General features: G+C 33.5%; 10 protein-coding genes, 1 non-coding gene and 1 pseudogene across 12 annotated transcripts, besides 2 other annotated features; 5 read left to right on the top strand and 7 right to left on the bottom strand.

The window, feature by feature from the left end:
* Positions 1-7,003: part of a mobile genetic element that runs on past the window's edge.
* On the bottom strand, positions 33-811 carry TVAGG3_0631830 (annotated as a pseudogene). Its single transcript has one exon. A coding segment is annotated over exon 1 (779 nt).
* TVAGG3_0631820 (phage tail repeat-like family) lies at positions 843-1,409 on the bottom strand (the record flags this gene model as incomplete). The annotated part of the gene is made up of 1 exon (XM_051240843.1): positions 843-1,409. The coding sequence occupies one exon, from the start codon at positions 1,407-1,409 to the stop codon at positions 843-845; it is 567 nt and encodes a 188-aa protein (XP_051087430.1).
* Positions 1,429-1,581, bottom strand: TVAGG3_0631810 (uncharacterized protein; the record flags this gene model as incomplete). The annotated part of the gene is made up of 1 exon (XM_001327886.1): positions 1,429-1,581. One exon carries the CDS (start codon positions 1,579-1,581, stop codon positions 1,429-1,431), a length of 153 nt encoding a protein of 50 aa, XP_001327921.1.
* Positions 1,601-2,002, bottom strand: TVAGG3_0631800 (uncharacterized protein; the record flags this gene model as incomplete). Its single annotated transcript, XM_051240842.1, has 1 exon — positions 1,601-2,002. The coding sequence occupies one exon, from the start codon at positions 2,000-2,002 to the stop codon at positions 1,601-1,603; it is 402 nt and encodes a 133-aa protein (XP_051087429.1).
* TVAGG3_0631790 (uncharacterized protein) lies at positions 4,308-5,156 on the top strand (the record flags this gene model as incomplete). Its single annotated transcript, XM_001327884.1, has 1 exon — positions 4,308-5,156. The coding sequence occupies one exon, from the start codon at positions 4,308-4,310 to the stop codon at positions 5,154-5,156; it is 849 nt and encodes a 282-aa protein (XP_001327919.1).
* TVAGG3_0631780 (serine threonine-protein phosphatase family) lies at positions 5,161-5,403 on the bottom strand (the record flags this gene model as incomplete). The annotated part of the gene is made up of 1 exon (XM_001327883.1): positions 5,161-5,403. One exon carries the CDS (start codon positions 5,401-5,403, stop codon positions 5,161-5,163), a length of 243 nt encoding a protein of 80 aa, XP_001327918.1.
* A 170-nt stretch (positions 7,004-7,173) lies between the features above and the next one.
* Positions 7,174-10,294, top strand: TVAGG3_0631760 (A-type inclusion protein-related family; the record flags this gene model as incomplete). Its single annotated transcript, XM_001327881.1, has 1 exon — positions 7,200-10,211. One exon carries the CDS (start codon positions 7,200-7,202, stop codon positions 10,209-10,211), a length of 3,012 nt encoding a protein of 1,003 aa, XP_001327916.1.
* A 204-nt stretch (positions 10,295-10,498) lies between these two features.
* On the top strand, positions 10,499-13,093 carry TVAGG3_0631750 (uncharacterized protein; the record flags this gene model as incomplete). The annotated part of the gene is made up of 1 exon (XM_001327880.1): positions 10,499-13,093. The coding sequence occupies one exon, from the start codon at positions 10,499-10,501 to the stop codon at positions 13,091-13,093; it is 2,595 nt and encodes an 864-aa protein (XP_001327915.1).
* A 710-nt stretch (positions 13,094-13,803) lies between these two features.
* TVAGG3_0631740 lies at positions 13,804-13,877 on the bottom strand. Its single transcript has one exon. It is a non-coding gene; the product is annotated as a tRNA-Lys (tRNA).
* Positions 13,878-14,915: 1,038 nt separating this feature from the next.
* TVAGG3_0631730 (uncharacterized protein) lies at positions 14,916-15,152 on the top strand (the record flags this gene model as incomplete). Its single annotated transcript, XM_001327879.1, has 1 exon — positions 14,916-15,152. One exon carries the CDS (start codon positions 14,916-14,918, stop codon positions 15,150-15,152), a length of 237 nt encoding a protein of 78 aa, XP_001327914.1.
* A 60-nt stretch (positions 15,153-15,212) lies between these two features.
* TVAGG3_0631720 (uncharacterized protein) lies at positions 15,213-15,428 on the bottom strand (the record flags this gene model as incomplete). The annotated part of the gene is made up of 1 exon (XM_001327878.1): positions 15,213-15,428. One exon carries the CDS (start codon positions 15,426-15,428, stop codon positions 15,213-15,215), a length of 216 nt encoding a protein of 71 aa, XP_001327913.1.
* A 1,134-nt stretch (positions 15,429-16,562) lies between these two features.
* Positions 16,563-18,020: part of a mobile genetic element that runs on past the window's edge.
* TVAGG3_0631710 (uncharacterized protein) lies at positions 17,163-17,990 on the top strand (the record flags this gene model as incomplete). The annotated part of the gene is made up of 1 exon (XM_001327877.1): positions 17,163-17,990. The coding sequence occupies one exon, from the start codon at positions 17,163-17,165 to the stop codon at positions 17,988-17,990; it is 828 nt and encodes a 275-aa protein (XP_001327912.1).

The following is an 18,020-nucleotide window of genomic DNA, read 5'->3' as shown; positions in this document are numbered from 1 at the left end:
TGTAAGAATGCAAGGTTCATTGACAATTGTTTCAATTGAATTGTAAATTCCATACCTTGTCAAGTCAATGTCAGACTTATTTATGAAGGGGAAGTATCCAGCATGTTGTCTGACTGCTTGAGGGTTATGTTGGTACCATTCGAACTTGACACTTGCAATTCCTTCAATTGCATTCAAAATGTCTGAGTCGGAGTCAACCATTTGTTCTCTCTTTGTAGTCTTGAAAGCGTCAAGAAGCATTGCAGCTGTTGTGACATTGCCATGTGCATAGTATATATGACCGTCCAAATCTGTTATGGTCAATCTGAGATTGTATCCTTTCTTATTTCCGTCTTGTTGCAGCAAGTACACCCATGAAGCCTTCTTTGTTCTTTCCTTCGTCAAAGTTTACTGTAAAGGTTCGACCAGATGTAATTTGACTTCTAACTTCACGATACTTCTCATATGCATATCTTGTTCTTTCCATGGGAGCATGTGTGTCTTCACCCTTTCCTTTTTTCCTTCTCAAAGGATGCAATTGTTCGTCATGTTTCCAGTAGAATCTGGCAAAGCCGTCGTGTCCTTCAACTTGAGGTTCACTAACATCGAAAGGCATGTCCATAAGACGTTCTTCTTCTAACCTCTCTAGTCTGTTTGGATAATTGGCGCGCGCTGTTTCCAAGTCCATCTCGTAGGTCAGACCAGACAATTTGTCATAGACTTTTATGGGTCTTCCCTTCCTATATTTAAACTTCTTCGAAACTTTCCAACCATATCTTTGCAACTCTGCTTTTATTCTAGCAGACCTTCTGTCCATTCTATGCGGAGGCATTTCTATAAAAATAAAAAAATATATTTTTTCTTTACTTTACATAACCGCCTGCTGCCATAAGTCTTTGACGCCAACCCATACCAGCTAATGAAGGTTGACTAAACTTTGGTTTTGGTTTATCTTCAGTTTTTGGCTCACCTTCTTCTATTGGTTTTTCGTCACTTTTCGGTTCCTCTGACTTTACCTCACTTGCAGGTATGGTTGTGTCGTTAACATCTTCGTAAATATCATATGCCATTTGTTTTTGTTTTCCTTTCAACTTTTTGTGTTTGTTGTAAAGTTTAGAATATTTCGACTCTAAGTCAATGAGATGTTCTATAATGAACTGTTGGTCAGTGAAGTAAACTTTTCCATCTGTTGTCTCGAAAGCTCCTTCAGACTTCAATATTTTATTTGTGAGAGTCTGTTTCTTTTTTGAGATACTAGCCGTTCCATTTCTATGAAAAGTGACTTTGTAGTTAGGGTTTGTATTTCCAGACCTGGCACTTTCTATTATTGAATTTTTCTCTTCATCTGTAAGTTCTTTGACAGGTTTTGACAATGGTTCTGAACTTTTTGTTTGTGGTGTCAAATCTACCGTTTCAACTTCTTCGGTCATTTCATCTCAGTAAAAAATTTTAGTTTGGTTTGTTTTCAACTGGTTGTTGTTGTTTTTTAAGTCGGTCTAAAACTTCCTGAGGTATAGGAAGAACTTGACAAACACGTTGTGTAACTGCTGGAAGTCGACAAATCCATCTTGAACCCATTTGTCTCAATGCTGTATTGTTCATTTCATCTCAGTAAAAAACTTTACATTCCCCAAGTTTGAGGTGGTTGCGGTTGGTTATTGTTTACCCACTGTTGTGCATGGTTATATCCTCTGTTAAAGAATCTTTCACCTTGGTCCATATAGTGTCCTGCTTGGTTATAGTAGTCATTTGCTTTGTTATAATAGTTTCCTGCTTGTCTTCCTACATTGTCCATCCATCCTTGAACTTTTCCTCTTGTTTCAGGATTTGGAATAAGATTTGCTGCATCTCGTGCTACATCCCAACCTTTCTGTACAGTTTGTATAATAGGTTGTGCTTTCTCTTTAAGTATACCTAATGTACTCAAAATCTTCCTTCCAACTCCAAATACACCTCTGGCTATTGTTCCCACTGCGGGCAAAAATCTGGATGCAACTCCTGCTAATGCGCCAAATAAACCCATTTCTTATGGGTTAAAAAATGACGAATCCAAACAAGGACCCCTATGTTTCTAAGGCAACAAAAAAAGCACTCATGATAAAAATCTTTAGTTCAACACCAAATGCTTGGTTTATGGATATCTTGGAAAACATTCCGAGAGTTAGAACAGATGGACCTCCATACTGGCTAATATTTGTTGGTCAAAACACAAGATACTGTGAAGCCATACCATTACAGTCCAAAAATATTTTAGATATCTTAGCAGCTTTGACAATATTTGTTGACAAATACCATCCAACAAAACTGACATCTGACTGTGAAAGTTCTTTCAAATCAGATGATGTAAAAAACTATCTGCGTTCAAAAAATGTAAACCAATATTTCATTGTCGACCAAAACCATTCTGCTCTTGGTGTCATTGACAGTTGTATAAAAATCTTAAGAGACTTAAACCAACCACAAGGTGGTGAAGCAAATGAAATGTCATATGACGACAAATATAGACACTTCTCCATGGCAAAGATGAGACAAGTTTTAAATATTTACAATAACCGTAAACAAAAAGGTTTGGGAAACCACTCCCCTGAAGAAATGAAAAACAACCCTGACTTAGAGAAAGACTATATATTTAACAGTTTAGTCAAAAGAGACAAACAAGAAAGAATGCCAGGCTTCAAACTTCAGAAAGGTGACAAAGTAAAAATAGAAATACCTAAACGCGACCCATATGAAAATACTATTGACTATGACAACAATGGGAACTCGACAGGTACTCGCATTCGTGTTCGTAAAAATAGAAGAAAGTATACAAGAGAATATTATGAAGTTTTAGGCAAACATGGCAAAATGTACAGACTGCAAGCAGAAGATAAAACTACTATTGTCAGACCTCGTTTCAAACTTGTCAAAGTTCAAGGTGGTATACTTTCAAAGACAGTTCCTAACAAATATAAGACAACTGCTGACGAATATGCTAAAGAAGTTGAAAATGACGACTAAGCATTTCTATACCATGCGTAAACTGTCATGTAAGGTGGCATGTAGTCTTTACTTTGTCCCGTTGTTTGTGTATATCCTGTAACGCGATGTGTATGGTTTCCATCTCCCTGAGTGTCACTCCAGTAACAATTTATAGCAAACTGAACGTCGTCTTTAACATCATATCCTTTACCTTTTTTCAAGGCGTGCCAATCCCAAAATTTATGCTTATGCCAACCTGCTTGAGATGTACTTAAATCTACGTAGTGACTGTGTGCAGGTAAATTTTCACCTGAAATCGTTTTACTTCCACCTGTTTCCTTTGAAGAGTTTGCACAATACAAAAACCTGTCGACTATTTGAGTCCAAGTTCCAAAACCCAGAACTGTTTCTGGTCTGGTAGAGTTCATTGACGTATAAATAGAGCCTATAGGATATACTGTTTGAAGTATTTCTGTCTTTAACGTTTGAAGCTCTGTTTTGTCAGCTTTCTTATCTAACTCATCGTTAACATATGTTTTGTCAGCTTTTTTATCTAACTCATCGTTAACATATGTTTTGTCAGCTTTTTTTTCATATAAATCTTGAGCAGTGAATTTAACTTTGTTTTCATCCTCCATGACATAGACATTTCTACATCTAATGTATCTCATCGTTGTTATGTCTTCTTCCGATGTTAAACCTTGTGGAAAGTTAGGAGGTTTCCAATTTAATACATCCCCACCAGTTTCTTCAACCGTTCCTTCAATATTTTCTATACCAACAGTTGCGAAGAAATCGTGTGTATGTCCAACGTCACTTTTCCTGTTTAAGGTTTCTTGTAAGTTTGTAATATCAGATATGGTATGTGTATGAGTCTTTTTAGAATATTCTTTGTCAGCTCTTGTCACTTCACTTGACATTTTATTGTCAACATATGTTTTATCTGCTTTGTCATCTAACATTGCTGGTAGTTCATCTACGTCATAGATGTTATGTGTATGATGTTTTTGTGGGTATGTTCTATCTGTCCATGCGAGAATATAGTCTCTTGTTGCATCTACATACTCTTTGTCAGCTTTGTTGTCAATATCTGCCTTCAAAAGAAGTTCATCTATAGGTTTCTCGTTTAAAGTTCTTTTTGTTGGATTTATACAAACAGTATGGTTCTTACTGTCTTGAAACAGAAACTCGTCTGTCAAAGGGTTTAATGTCAGTTTTAAGTTTCCTTCTTTCAATGACTCAGATATCTTAGAATAGTTTGAAAAGTTTGTTGTGTTCTTATTTAGAGCTTGCATAATGAGTTGTCGGTTGTGTTGTATTTCTCTCATGGAAGCAATATCTTTCGACATTTTTATTCTAGATAAAATATGCTTTCAATAGAAAAAGAAAATTCAAGAGTTGCTACAACTAAACCATTAGATGAACTTTTTACTAATGTCGGTCAAAAGTTTGAGACAGAGACCGTAAAGCATGAAGGCTATCGTTTTGACTACCCACTTAGATGGTTAAGAGACCCATCCGTCACAAAAGCTGTTGGCTTTCGTAGAATGAAGTTCATTTCAGAAGCCATACATGGTTTCCCATTTACGGTCGCTTTTGAAGTTCGATACTATAACAAAGAAAAACGTACGTATGAGAAATTTGAACAGGGAAAACTTTTACAAGTGAATTTGCTTGTAAACTTAGAAACAACTCTTCAAGCTTTTCAAGAAAAAATAAACGATATCTATCTCGAATATGCAAACCAGTATAACATTGACGAGGGAGAGTACCATCTCGATATTATATATGACAGGAAAAATGCAACTGTTAAAATCAATAAAATAGAAGACCTTGGAGAAAACGTTTATATTTCTACAAAATATAACAACTTGGCATGGCATAGATTTTTGAGGATGTTAAATCAGCCTGCATGGTATCCAGTACACCCGGACTATTATGAAGTCGAAAACCCTAATGGAACATATGAAAATGTTTTCGACTCAGATGCTATTATAGTTCATGCTTCATTTTCTGGTGCACAAAACTCTTTTTTATGCTTGGCAAATGACTTTTACGAAAAACCTACAAAGCTATATGAACCACCGAGTGGAAGTATTTCGGATTTTCAAGTATGGTTTACTACAGATGGAAGAAAGAGAATAATTCCATTATACCATGCGTTTTACTTAGAACTTAGTTTCATATACAACTACTATCGAACGGTAAAAATATGATTTTTTAATACGGTTGAGGTGTTGGATTTGGTTGCCAACTAGACTGTGGTGCAGGTTCAGGCTGTTGTATAACAGGAGCTTGTTCTTCTGGTTCAGGGTCTTTAGGTATAATACCAACGAACTGACCTACTCTTTTACCAATATTTTTGACTCCGTTCCAAATTCCTCTTCCTACGGTTTTTATTCCATTCCATATACCTCTTCCAACATTTCGAAAGAAGTTTCCAATACTACTGAAGAAACCCATTTTACTATATGTAAAAATCTAATGTCCGCCTAGTCTCTTACGTTTCCTGTTGAGTTCCATAGCATTCTTTAACTGGAGCTCATACATTCTGTTTCTCCTCTGGTAGAAAACATATTCTGGGTCAACTCCTGTGTTCGCGTCATCTGCATAAAGTTGTTTATATCCCACTTCAGGGTTTGTATAAAACTCTTTCCATCTCATATTTGCATACACATGGTGGTAAGCCTAACGCAGCGTCATTTGACATGGCAGTTTGCATTTGTACATCTGTTGGCACTTGACCATAGTTTGCCATTGCAGTTTGTATTCTAACTTCATTTGGAATATTCTCTGGGTTTGGTTGTCCAGGTTGCTGTGCATTCGCTAAGTTCTGTGCGTCCATTTAATATTAGATAAAAATATCTCTTACGAGTACATATACTGAACATTTGCAGGCATTGGTTCATCTTCATATTCTCTGTACTTTTCTGCCACGTCAAAGAAATAAATGACACAATGGAAAAAACCTAAAACAAGTAGTCCTATTTCAAACCACATTTACTTACTAATAAAATTTCTTTATTGTGACACTTTCTCCAGTTTATAGGACCTCTCTCATATTCTATCTTGTCATATATAAACTCATAGTCATGTATGTCCTCTAACCATCTCATAACGGTTTCCAAACCACTTTTATCGGATGTAAAGTAAAAGCATGGATGGTTATGTAAAACGTCTAAAGTTTCTAAAGAGTCTCTCAAAGTCCAGTCTACTTGGTATTGAAAATCCCATGTGTTATAGAACGGCGGGTCCACTATAAAGAAAACATTTTCCTTGTCTTTATATTTTTCATACAACTCTGTCCAATGACATCTCACAAACTCTATACCCTCAATATATTTTTCTATGTCCTCTTTGAAAACGTTTGTATAGTTAAGATATAAAACTTTTGACATAAGTGTTTCAATGTCATGAACTCTTATAGCACCACTATATAATAGTCTAGAAGATATACTATCCCAGTCAATATACTCTGCTTTTTTCAAAACCTCTCTGACAGTATTTTTCTTATCTAATGGTATACGTTCCATCTTACCTATAGGTATCTTTTCTTTTAACTCTTTCAATATTTTGTTTGTGTCTGGTATATGTTTGAGACGGTTCATATAGTTGTCGAAGTCATTGCATATAATCTTTGAGTCTGGGAATACGGTATGGCACAAATGAGATATATAGAAACTTCCACCGAACAAATCTACAAATGTTAGACCATTCGGTAGTTTCTTAAGTTCTCTCAATAGAATATCTTTACATCTACTCTTATTTCCAAAGAAGGGTAACGGTGGTTTTGTAAAATTCATTTTATATATATATAATAAAAATGTTTTTACCTGAAAAGTGACAGAAAAGTGACAAAACATGAAAACATATATAATTTGTGAAAAGCGACACATTATATAATGTTTTCGACCCAGAAGAAGGCTTCTTCCCAGAAGCAATGGAGGAAGAAGAAGAGTCCTCCGAATAAAAACTTCATTTATACTAAACATCAACATCAGGGCTAGAAGGCACGAAGTGCCTGGAAGCCCCACTACCTTTTTTTTTTTTTTTTTTTTTTTTTACAAATAACTTATATAATATTATCTTACTGGATTGTTATGAAAATTTCGTTTAGATTTTGTGTTTATTGATGAAAAATGTAATTGTTCAGCATATATTTTATAGAATTACATCTAAATCATTGCATTGATTTTTCTTGAAATTAATTTTTAAACGGCAGCAAAATGTTGAATGAGGTTTTGCACAACGAAGAATGTATGAGTGATAATGATAGCCAAGATAATGAGCTTTTATTACAGGTAAAACGTCTTGAGAAGAAGAATTCTCTTCTCCAGCAATCCAACGAGTATTTGCAAGAAAAATTTGAAGAAATGTCTAAGATAAATCAAAATTTACTTGATAACAAAGTTATTATAGAGTCAGTTAGAAAAGAAAACAAACAACTTCAATCAGAGAATAAAGATTTAAATCAACGAATTCAAATTCTCTGCGAGAAAAATGACAGCTTACAAAAAGAACTCGAATCGAAGAAAAAACCAAGCCAAAAATTACTCTCTTCAGATTTAACAGATTTGAATAGTAGAATTAATCGAGAAAGGGAAGAATTTGAAATAGCTATTCAACAAAAGGATAAGGAGATGCAAAAGCTCAAGGGAGATCTTGTACAAAAGGATTCTGATATTAAAACTCTCATGAGTTTACTTGATCAACTTAAATCTGCTAATGAAAATTTTTTCAATATGAACTTTACTACAACAAAGGATCTTATTGATTATATAAAACTTAATTGCAATCAGGGTGATGATTCAGAAGTGAAACAACTGCAGGAATTATGCACTTCTCAAGAAAATCAGATTCAAGAACTCAGAACACTATTGAAGAGCGAAAAGAAGAAGAGACATGTTGCGGAAATAGAAACCACTCAACTGCGCGAAAAGATTAGTAATCTTGAGATTGAATACGAAATCAAGTTCTCTGATTTGAATCAAAAACTTGAAGAAGCACAACACTTGAATGATCTCATGAAAGAATCACATCTCAATGAAAAACAGCAGCTTCGGGCTAAACTTGCTTCAACACAAGATCTTCTTGAGAAAACAAAGAACAGAATTCCATCATCTAATAACGAGAAATCAATGTCCAGTGATGCAAATCTTGCCAATCTTAAATCTCAGAACAGAGAACTTATGGACAAGCTGATCGAAGCAACAAATAATCTCTCCAACCTAAAGCGCGAAAATGAGGAACTTGTTGATCAGATATCAACATTCAATAAAGCCAAAGAGAACCTTCAAACATCCATTGCTCAACTTAGAACAGAAAACTCTCATCTTCGTGAGCAAATTAACAATCAACAAAGTGAGATCCAGCGTTTAAAGATACATAGCTCCTCTCTTGAAGAAGAAACACGTTCAGCAACAGCTCAGGTTCTAGCAGCTAAAGCAACATTCAATCAAACCAAGCATGCTTTTGCTGAAGAATCTGCAAAGGCTGATCAACTCAGACAAGCCGTAGATGGTCTTAAAGATATAATTGCTTCTCAAAAGTCTGAAATTGATCGTTATAACAGCGAGAGCTCTAAGTTAATTGGTGTCATCTTGAAGCAAAAGATCCTTACAGAGAAAGTACTTTCGAATCAAGCTGAATCAAAGAGTGAATTAAAGAAGCAAATCAAGATGCTGAAAGAACAGTTAGAATTGGAACAAAAAAAGAATGAGCACATGGCAAGCAAAGCTGAAGAAATCCCAGTAACATCATGGTTCTGTGCTGAATTCCCTCAGAATCTCATCAAACAAATTTCAGACTTGTCAACAAATCCTTCTTATAAGACAGTTACAAAGCTGAAACTGGTGTTGGAAACGATTGCTAAATATTACAATACAGAATACAAGAATCAGCACAATGCAAATGATAAAATCAACTCGAGTCTCAAGGCCAAGAACAATGTTTTGAGTGAATTCATAACCGGAATTGGTGCAGTTTTGCACAATGACAAACTTACACCCGATAACTTAGTCAGAGATCCACAAATCGGAACAAATGCAATATCATATTTGAACTCATTAATAAATGAACTTAATACCAAATCAGAGTTAATTGATGAGATTGACAATGCATCAAAGAAATTATTCGGACTTCTTGGCGTCGAAACACTTCAATCAGCAGTCAAGAAGGCAGAGAAACTCATTAAATCTCTCAAAGTCGCATCTGCACAAATCGATGAACAGAAAGCGAAATGTGCCAATGAAAGAAGTTCAAGAAAGACAGCAGAGGCTAAAGCTGTTGCAGTCCAGGAGCAATCACAGAGAGATGCCGAACAAAAACAAATCATCATTTCCAATCTCACAAACGATAAGAGCCGTTTGGCTGAAAGATTAAGAGCGGCTGAAACAGAAATTATCCAACTTAGAGGTGAACTCAAGAAACTCCAAAATGAAAAGGAAGACTTGTTGAATTCTAAGCAGTTGGAACATGAAGATGATTTAGATTCTGTAAGAGCTGAATGGCAGCAAAAGGTTGAAGCAGCACAGAAAGAAGCTGATGATTTAGCAGCAGAATTAGATGAGTCATTAGCAAATAATGAAAACTTAGAAATGCTTAACAAGCAATTGAGGAATGAATTAGAGAACCTTCAATTAGATTGTGAAGCCAGATCTAAGAAGATTGCAGATTTGCAATTAGAAAATGAAGTTACAATTCAAGAATGCAAGGATAACTTAGAACGCGAGAAGCAAGATTTAACTCAACAATACGAAGCAGTTTTTGAATCAATGAAGAAGAAAAATGAAGAACAAAGAACAATCATTGATAAGCTCACATCTTCTTTAGCAGAATCAGAGCAACGCTATAAGATTGCTTTCCAAACAAACAGTGCTTTGTCCGAAGAGAATAAGGATTATGAAGATAGATTGAACTTCCTGAAGGACGAATTAGATAGAGAAAAGAAACTCAGAGAAAATCAGACTAAGGCAATTGTTTTGACAACAGAAATGAAGTGTCAGTCAATGATTGATGAAGAGAAAGCGAACTCTGAATCAGAAAAGAGAAAGATCTTTGCCTTTGTTGCTTCGCAATTTAAGAAATTCTTCGATGGCAGGAAGACATTAGATGAAGAAACATTCAAGTCTATCATTAATGGATTGAAGACGGATTACGATTCAGTCAATGATCAACTTGACGGTGTTAGAAGATTACTTGGATTGAGTGATGACGAAAATCCAGTTGATGCCCTTTCCAAATTATTGTTGACCATGTTCATGCATAAGTAATCCAGCTTTATTTTATTATTTGTATGTTTTGTATTAGTATTAGAATTTGCATTATTTTACTTTATTAAAAATCATTTTATATCAACAACGCAATAAGACGATTAAAAATTTGTTTTTGATTTTATCTCTTGAATTGGATGTTGATAGATTAAAAATTTGTTTTTGTTTTTATTTCTTTCTCGATACTATCTATCAACATCCAATTTCCATCTCACCAATATGAAATATCTGACATGATTTGTCACAAAAAATAAGGTTTGCTATTTTATATTCCGAAAAGTGACAGGATGGAGATTGGTGAAGGCGAAACTCCACCTCCAAGGGCATCATCAGCGGCAACACAAAGTGAGAAAGTTTCATCTGCCTCCGGTAAGCATAAAACCATCCGCAAAATCAAACATCGCGATGGTACTGTTACTTTAATTCAATCAGACGACCCAGAATTTGATCAAATATCAAAAAGCAAAAAGAAAGTGTACTCACAGACAGTTCATATACGCAAAATAACTAAAACAAACACAGAAACAGGTGAAACAGTGACAGAATTCGAAAGAATTAAAGATCATCCTGTTACTGTATTCACAGAAAAGTCTTCAACAATACAAACTCCGAAAACTTTGACAAGTTCTGCAATAGAAAACAGTCCTTCAACTTCAAAATCAAAAAGAAGGAAAACTCGAAAATCTACAACATCAAAAGAGGAGCAGAGTAATAACAGTGTAACATCCACACCAGCTACGCCAACAAACAAAAAGAAAAAGAAGAAGAAAACGAAAAGATCTAATACCTCGACAACTCTACCAAATAATCAGCTTCCCGATAAACCAATGGAAGAAATCGAGAAAATACAAAATCAGTTCGAAGCAGAAACTGCAAAAAAAGAAAATTCAAGTTCGAAAAAAAAATCTAAAAAATCTAAAGTCTCTAGATCGAAAAGCATTGGTGAGAGTATCGAAATTAGCATGCTGTCTATACCTGATTCAGATTCCGAACCAAAAATCCAAAAATCCTCAAAAAAGTCAAAATCGCGTCATAAATCGCACAAAAATTATTCATTCCTAGATCCACACGATGTCAAACTTTACGACAAATCAATTTACGACTTTGAATCAGATTCCGAATTCGAACTTCCAACTCCTATGAAAGAACCGCCTCCTGTTGAAAAGAGATACTTCAAACTAATTACTCAGCATAAAAATCCCAATACAAATACAATTGTTGCCATAGAACAGCTGATTCCAAAAAATGGACACAAATTACCACCAAATTTGCCAGAATTTAATGTTGTTCCGTTGGATATCGTTTCGTTGCATCCAATCAGCCCACCAAATACTAATTTATTTGAAAAAAACAAGAAAATCGAAAATAATATTTTGAGAATTTCAAATACTCAAAAAATGGAAAGTTCTCTATCCGGAGAATTTGCTTCTGATGAGGAATCATTGAGAGAACACCAAATAAAATCACAGCAAAAAGTTTATTTTCGATATTCTCAGAAAACTCATGAAATTACCGACATAAACAATCAAACATACAATATAATAGAGAACACTCCGGAGTTTGTTCAAAATCAAATAGTTTTACCTAAACCAAAAGTGAAAATTTACAAAAGAAAACCAAACTCGTTTAAAAATGAAGAATTTGAATTAAAACAAAGTGTATTTTTACCAGACAACGAAAGATATTCCATATCCCCAATGATTTTGAGCTCTGATGCTTTTAGAGAGAAATACGGAAATTTTCCTGCAAAATTAAAGGAAAATTTGAGTGAAATAGAAATAGAAAAGCTTGATAACTTCGAACCAAACCCAAACATGCTAAAGAAAGTCAAGCCTTGTGTTGTATTGTTTGATAAGAAATTTTATTTGGAAACAATTGATGAAAATGGGGTTTTAAATAGAGCCAGATGTACAGAAGATGGAAAGAAGATTGTTGTATGCTCAACAAAAGATCCAGAAGAAGAAATTCAAGCAATAATCGCAAAAAGACCAAAACCGGACGAAAAGAAGAAATCTAAGAGGAGAAAACGCTCTAACTCAATTAAAGATGAACATAAAGAGCAAAAAACGCCTAAAAGAAAAAAATCATCTTCAAAAGATTCAAATACCAAGCAAAAGCAAGAAGATTCCGTTGAAATACCATCTCCAAATGTAAAACAAGAAAATTTGTTGCCAAAAGAAGTTGAAAACAATTTGTTTAATATCAAAATTAACGAAAAATCTGAAATTAAAAATAGAAAGGGTTCATTTGGAACTCCCAGAGCTAAAAATCACAAAGAAGCTAAATCAGATGAAGAAATTCCAGTAGAAAGTGTTAAAATTGTCGAAAAGAAGATAACTCCTAAGAAATTTATCAGAAGAGCGGCCTTTAGGACCATTGATAGCGAAACTGGCTTCAATGAAAGGCCATCATCGCTAGTCAGAGCCAATAGTGTTGAACCTCCAAAGAAATTAACAAAGAAGAAGTTTATTTCGACCAAAAACTTAACAATGATCTTCCCAGAGCCAGAAAGGGCATCCGAAGAATCATATTCCACCACAACCACCTCTGTTTCCACTCCAACCCAAAGAATTTTCTCTCAAATTCGTAGAAATTCGTCAGACTCGAACTCAGAGAGTTACAGTATCAGTGTTAGTAAGTCAGACATCGGAGCAGTAAGGAGCAGGCTTCCACACAGGAGATTTCCGTCCAGAATCCGCGAGAAAGAGAAGAAATCAGAAAACAGTGTCAAATTTCAGTTCTCAGATAATGCTGCTGAATCTGGCGAAAGGCCAACTGATATGTTCACAACGATGGTGGAAACAGAGGGTGTTTCAGAGGGCTTCTTGAACCAATACACTTATGGCTCAACAGAGTTAATGACAACTGAACCTGATGAATAACTTTAATTTTTTGTTTATTTTTATTTTAATCATGTAAATATTACTTTATTTCTTTAATTGTATTGCTTTAGACATCTAGATGTGCGGATTTGCTTAGTAAAGGCGAAAGTTTCTTTAAGCATTTACTCGAAGCGTCTATAGATGTCATTGAAAAATGGATCTGGATTCAGAAAGAAAATATTTTCAAAAAAAAGGGGAGAGATGCGAAATCTCCCCCTTTTAATAACCGTTTTTAATGGGATAGTTCTTATCACTGAAATTCTCTAAGAAATTTTGGAAAGAGCTTAGCCTCTTAATGATCTATTTCCACGATAATTGACCCATTATCATACTCAAAGCTTAATCACAAAACGACTGAGTTTCCTAAAAATAGCAAGACTCAACCAACGAGATTGGAATATTATCACAAACTTAAATTAATTGTTGTTAAGCAGCAGCTCAAAGCAAAGTATGATGAATAAGTATTCTAGGACTATTCCATTGATTTCTTCAATTACAAGCCATCACCACCATTTTCTAATGCATGAAAACGACTAATAGATCATTAATTACTTTTAGAAAATAGGATAAATTTAAAATATTTTTTTGGGTTAAATTGTTCAATTGTTTTATGACTTTGATCATTTAGTATTTCTAGGAAAACCAACATTGGTCGCAGATGAATCCCAAAAAACAAAGGAATAACGTATGAAAATTTAAAAAGAAAAAAAAGCCAGTGGCGGAACTAGAGCCGGCAACCCCAAGATTAAGAGTCTTATGCTCTATCCGGTTGAGCTACACAGGCTTTTTATTTAATAAAAAATATTTTTATTGTAAAATAAAATTGATAGCCAATTTAGAAGTATTAGTAGTAGGGTATGACGGGTTTAGTGACCTTTTTTGTAAACGTAAGAATTCATACAATATCGAGCGATTTTGTATCATTTTTTTTAACATATGAAGTAAAAAAATGTATGATTCTTACGGTTTTTATTCTTACGTTTTTGAATAAATCAAGATTTAAAAAAATTTCAAAATTGTAAGACATTTACACTCAACCCATACATAATGAAATAAAAAAATTTTAAAAAAATAAATCATTAAAAAATTAACATTAATTTTAAAATAATTTATTTTTTATCTTTTATAAAAGAAGCTATATATAGATGATGTCAGATATTCCGCGATTAATTAATTATTTTTGAAGAACTGAAGGTGTCACCATGTCACCAGGTTAATTAACTTCTCTTAAAAATGATGACAACATGACATTTTGACAACAGGTACGAAAGGAGGTATAAATATAATGATAAAGAATATTTAATTTCATGGAATCAATGGAGTCATAATCAAAGACCTCATAAACGAGAAAAAGAAATTGATGAGTTCAACATTGAACTTTAAGAAACTAATGATTATTTGAATTTATGAAATCAATTATTTGATTCATTCTTTCTTCAATCTCTTCTATTCTTTTTGTTAAATCATCAATTTTCATTAATGAGGTGATTCTTGATTGAGGAATAGATTTCAAACTAATCACTCCTTTTATTTTTGAAATTTTGAATCCATCAACTTTAAACATTTTATTCAATTTACACGTTGTCAATTCTTCAAATAATTTTTTATTATTAGCATAATAGTCATTAAATTCTTCAACAGATGAAAAAAATTTTATTTCAGTAATTGGTTTAACAACGTTTATTTTTTGTTGAACATTTTCACTTTCATTTATTTCTTCCTCCTCTGTTTCATTTATTTTTAAAATCGGTTTCATTTATCATTAAATAAAAATTAGAATATAAGTGATGAAATATATTTTTTAATTAATATTAAATCAGAAATGGCGGCAGGATTCTTTAAAAAATTATGGGATGGAATTAAGAAAGCTGCTGGTTGGGTTTATAAAAAGATTATTAAATCCGTTGCAAACTTTTTGGCACCAGTAGCGAAAACGGCAGGAACTATCATAGGTGGAGTATTAGGTACTAAAGCAGGTAATCCGGCGATGGGAGCACAAGCAGGTAACGCAGTTGGTGGAATAGCTGAAGGAATACTTAATAAAATAGGAGGTAGATAGTGGAAAAATAAATATGAGATCCTATGGATCATCTCACCGCTTAGCGGCTTAAAATTATTTTTATCTTAGTATCGGTTGTAGTCTTTGATAAACTTTTTCTCCTTTATTTAAAACTTCTCTTATTGGGACAGCTTTTGGTGTTATTGATTCAGCAATGTCACTAATTGCTTCTTTATTCTTAAATATCCAATTTGCTCCCTTCTTCAATGTTTCCCAAACTTTACTCGCTCCTCTTTTTACTTTATCCCACAGTTTCTTAAATATACCTGCAGCCATAGTTGATTATTTCATTAAAATTAAAAATTCATTTTCATCTTTTATTTTTGATTTTTTATTTATTAATAAATGACGACTAACTATTTGGTGCCAAACACTAAACCGATTAATGGAAATGTGTTTCATTCATTCGAAAAGATAAATGAAATATTCGCAAAGAATGACGGTAGAAGATATTATAGAGAACTTGAAAGTTCATGCTATGACTCTGATGCTCCATATTTTGATGATAAACAAACTCATTTAAGAATTACAAATCCAGCTCATGATGTGAACCAATTAGGTGACACATATATTAAACGCAAAGTTAAAGCAACTCTAGTTTCAAATAAAGCTTTCACATGTGATGCCGCTTTTAAATGCATGCGTTTATTCGTTGGTTACAAATCATCAAATCAAAACTTTAAACAATTAGAAGTAGAAACCGAAAGAGGTGATGCCGGTTATCTTCAGATGGATTGCGTCCGTGAATCTTTCGCATTTGCAACATATAAACCAAAATCAGAAAGGAAAGTTAAAAAGTTTGTTCATTCGTTATATAATAATGTTCAAAAATATGATAACTCAGTATGTGGTAAATATATTGACCCTTCAGAAGTTTTCAAGAACGCAAATGAAGAAGTTGATGTCACTTTTGATATGATTATTCCGGTAAATGATTTGTTAGCATTTCAGGCGTTCGATGATTATCCTAAATCATTTGGTGATATCATTCTTAAATATTATGTTTTCAGGGATACTTTAGTATTTTGTCAGGTTGACCCGTTAAGAGTTGCTGATTTACAAAATTACGTTTATGAAAAGATAACTGATGAAAATTATGAAAAGATTATGAATCATGTTTATAAATATGATCGCAAATTCCAACAAATCGGACTTCCTGCCAAATTAATTACAAGCTTAGCCGCTACATCTGCTGACGCAACAGTTGATGACGTTATTATTTCATGCACAAAGATGGAAGTTTTAGAGGATAAATGCATTACACCAGGATACGGTTTAATTGAAGAATCGGTTAAAGCAATACCACGTTTATTCAGTAAGGAAGATCCATTCATGATTCCAGCTCAACATATTGACGTTCGTTCAATAAATGGAGGTTGCATCACTCCTGAAGGTATTAGCTCAGATTTCTCATACGCTCGTCATAATGTTACAGATGTTGTGTTAGCATTTCAGAAGAATGCAATGCAAAGAACAGTTTTAGAAAATCCAATGCTTCGAGGTCTTCAGGTCACTATAGATTCCAGAAACTTCCCCGATCAAGCGATGACCACAGTGGGTGACATATTCTTTACACGTATGCTTCAAGCTTCTGATTTAGATGGGGTGAATGAATGCACGGAAGAATACGAGGACTCATTAACTAGACCACTGAATGCAGATGATGGCACGCCATTAGCTAGAACATGGAAAGACCAAACTTCATTCTTATGCACTATTCCAGTTCAACGTGATGGAGCGGGTATATTCTTTGATGGATTAGAAACTTTCAACTCACAAGTTACAGTACAAGTGAAAGCTTATCCAATCATTCAGGGTAAAAATGACACTTACTGTTCAAAGGTGACAAATCCTCCTCAGGTTTGGTTTACTAGGACTACATATTGGACATGGACACCGGATGAAGGTTTGAAATATCATCTAACAGGTACACCACCACAGTATAGAAGTTCATATGATGAAATATTGATGAATAGAAATGTTTAAAATTATAAATTTATTTTTGATTAAATGGATTTAAATTCATCCACTCCTTATGAAGAATTAGCAGGAGTATATAATACATACATAGATGATATGATTAATGAAGCATTGAGTGATAATAGAAATGCTCTATCTAAGGAAAAATTAATGAAAATTCCATATTCTGAATGTTATTTAAATTCAATCACTGCAGCAATTGGTAAACAAAATAAAGGTAAAACATTAACGATATTAAAACAAATTATCATTATTGCTAACACTTCCCCCTATTCACACGTGTTAATTTATATCAACCGTTCAGGTTCACCTTCAGATGATATATTTGAATCTTTAAAGCATTTAATCAAAATTCCAATTATTTATTTATCACAAGAAGAAGCAGAAGATTATTTAAAAAACTTTTTAATGTATAAAGAATTATATAATACAATCAAGAAGCAAGGATTAGAGGATAAAATTATTGATAAACAACGGGATGAATTATTTGAAACACTTTCTATTTCAAATTTTGATAGAGAATTTTTGCATTCACTCATTTTTCTAGATGATGCAGTGAAATCAAAACTAATAACAAATGAGAAATCATATTTTAATCAGTTATTAACTCAATGTCGACACATTCAGTGTTCATTCTTTATGGCTGTTCAATACTTCAAAGCATTAAGCACAAACATTAAATCAAATCTATCAACCCTTTTCATTTTCAGTGGGTTTAGTCGTCAACAGTTGAACGTTATGCTTTATCAAGTGAATTTACCAATGAGCATTAATGAACTTTACACACAATATCAGCAATTAGGTGAACATGGAAAAATAATAGTTGATTTAAATAAAGGAAGTGTTAAATTTGATTAACTTTTTATAATTAATTTTTATTTTTTATTT

The sequence above is a fragment of the Trichomonas vaginalis genome, chromosome III, assembly GCF_026262505.1.
Source record: "Trichomonas vaginalis G3 chromosome III, whole genome shotgun sequence".
In the NCBI taxonomy this organism is placed as follows: Eukaryota; Parabasalia; order Trichomonadida; family Trichomonadidae; genus Trichomonas; species Trichomonas vaginalis.
Note: the sequence above shows the minus strand (reverse complement) of the source record. Positions and strands in the feature narration are given on the sequence as shown.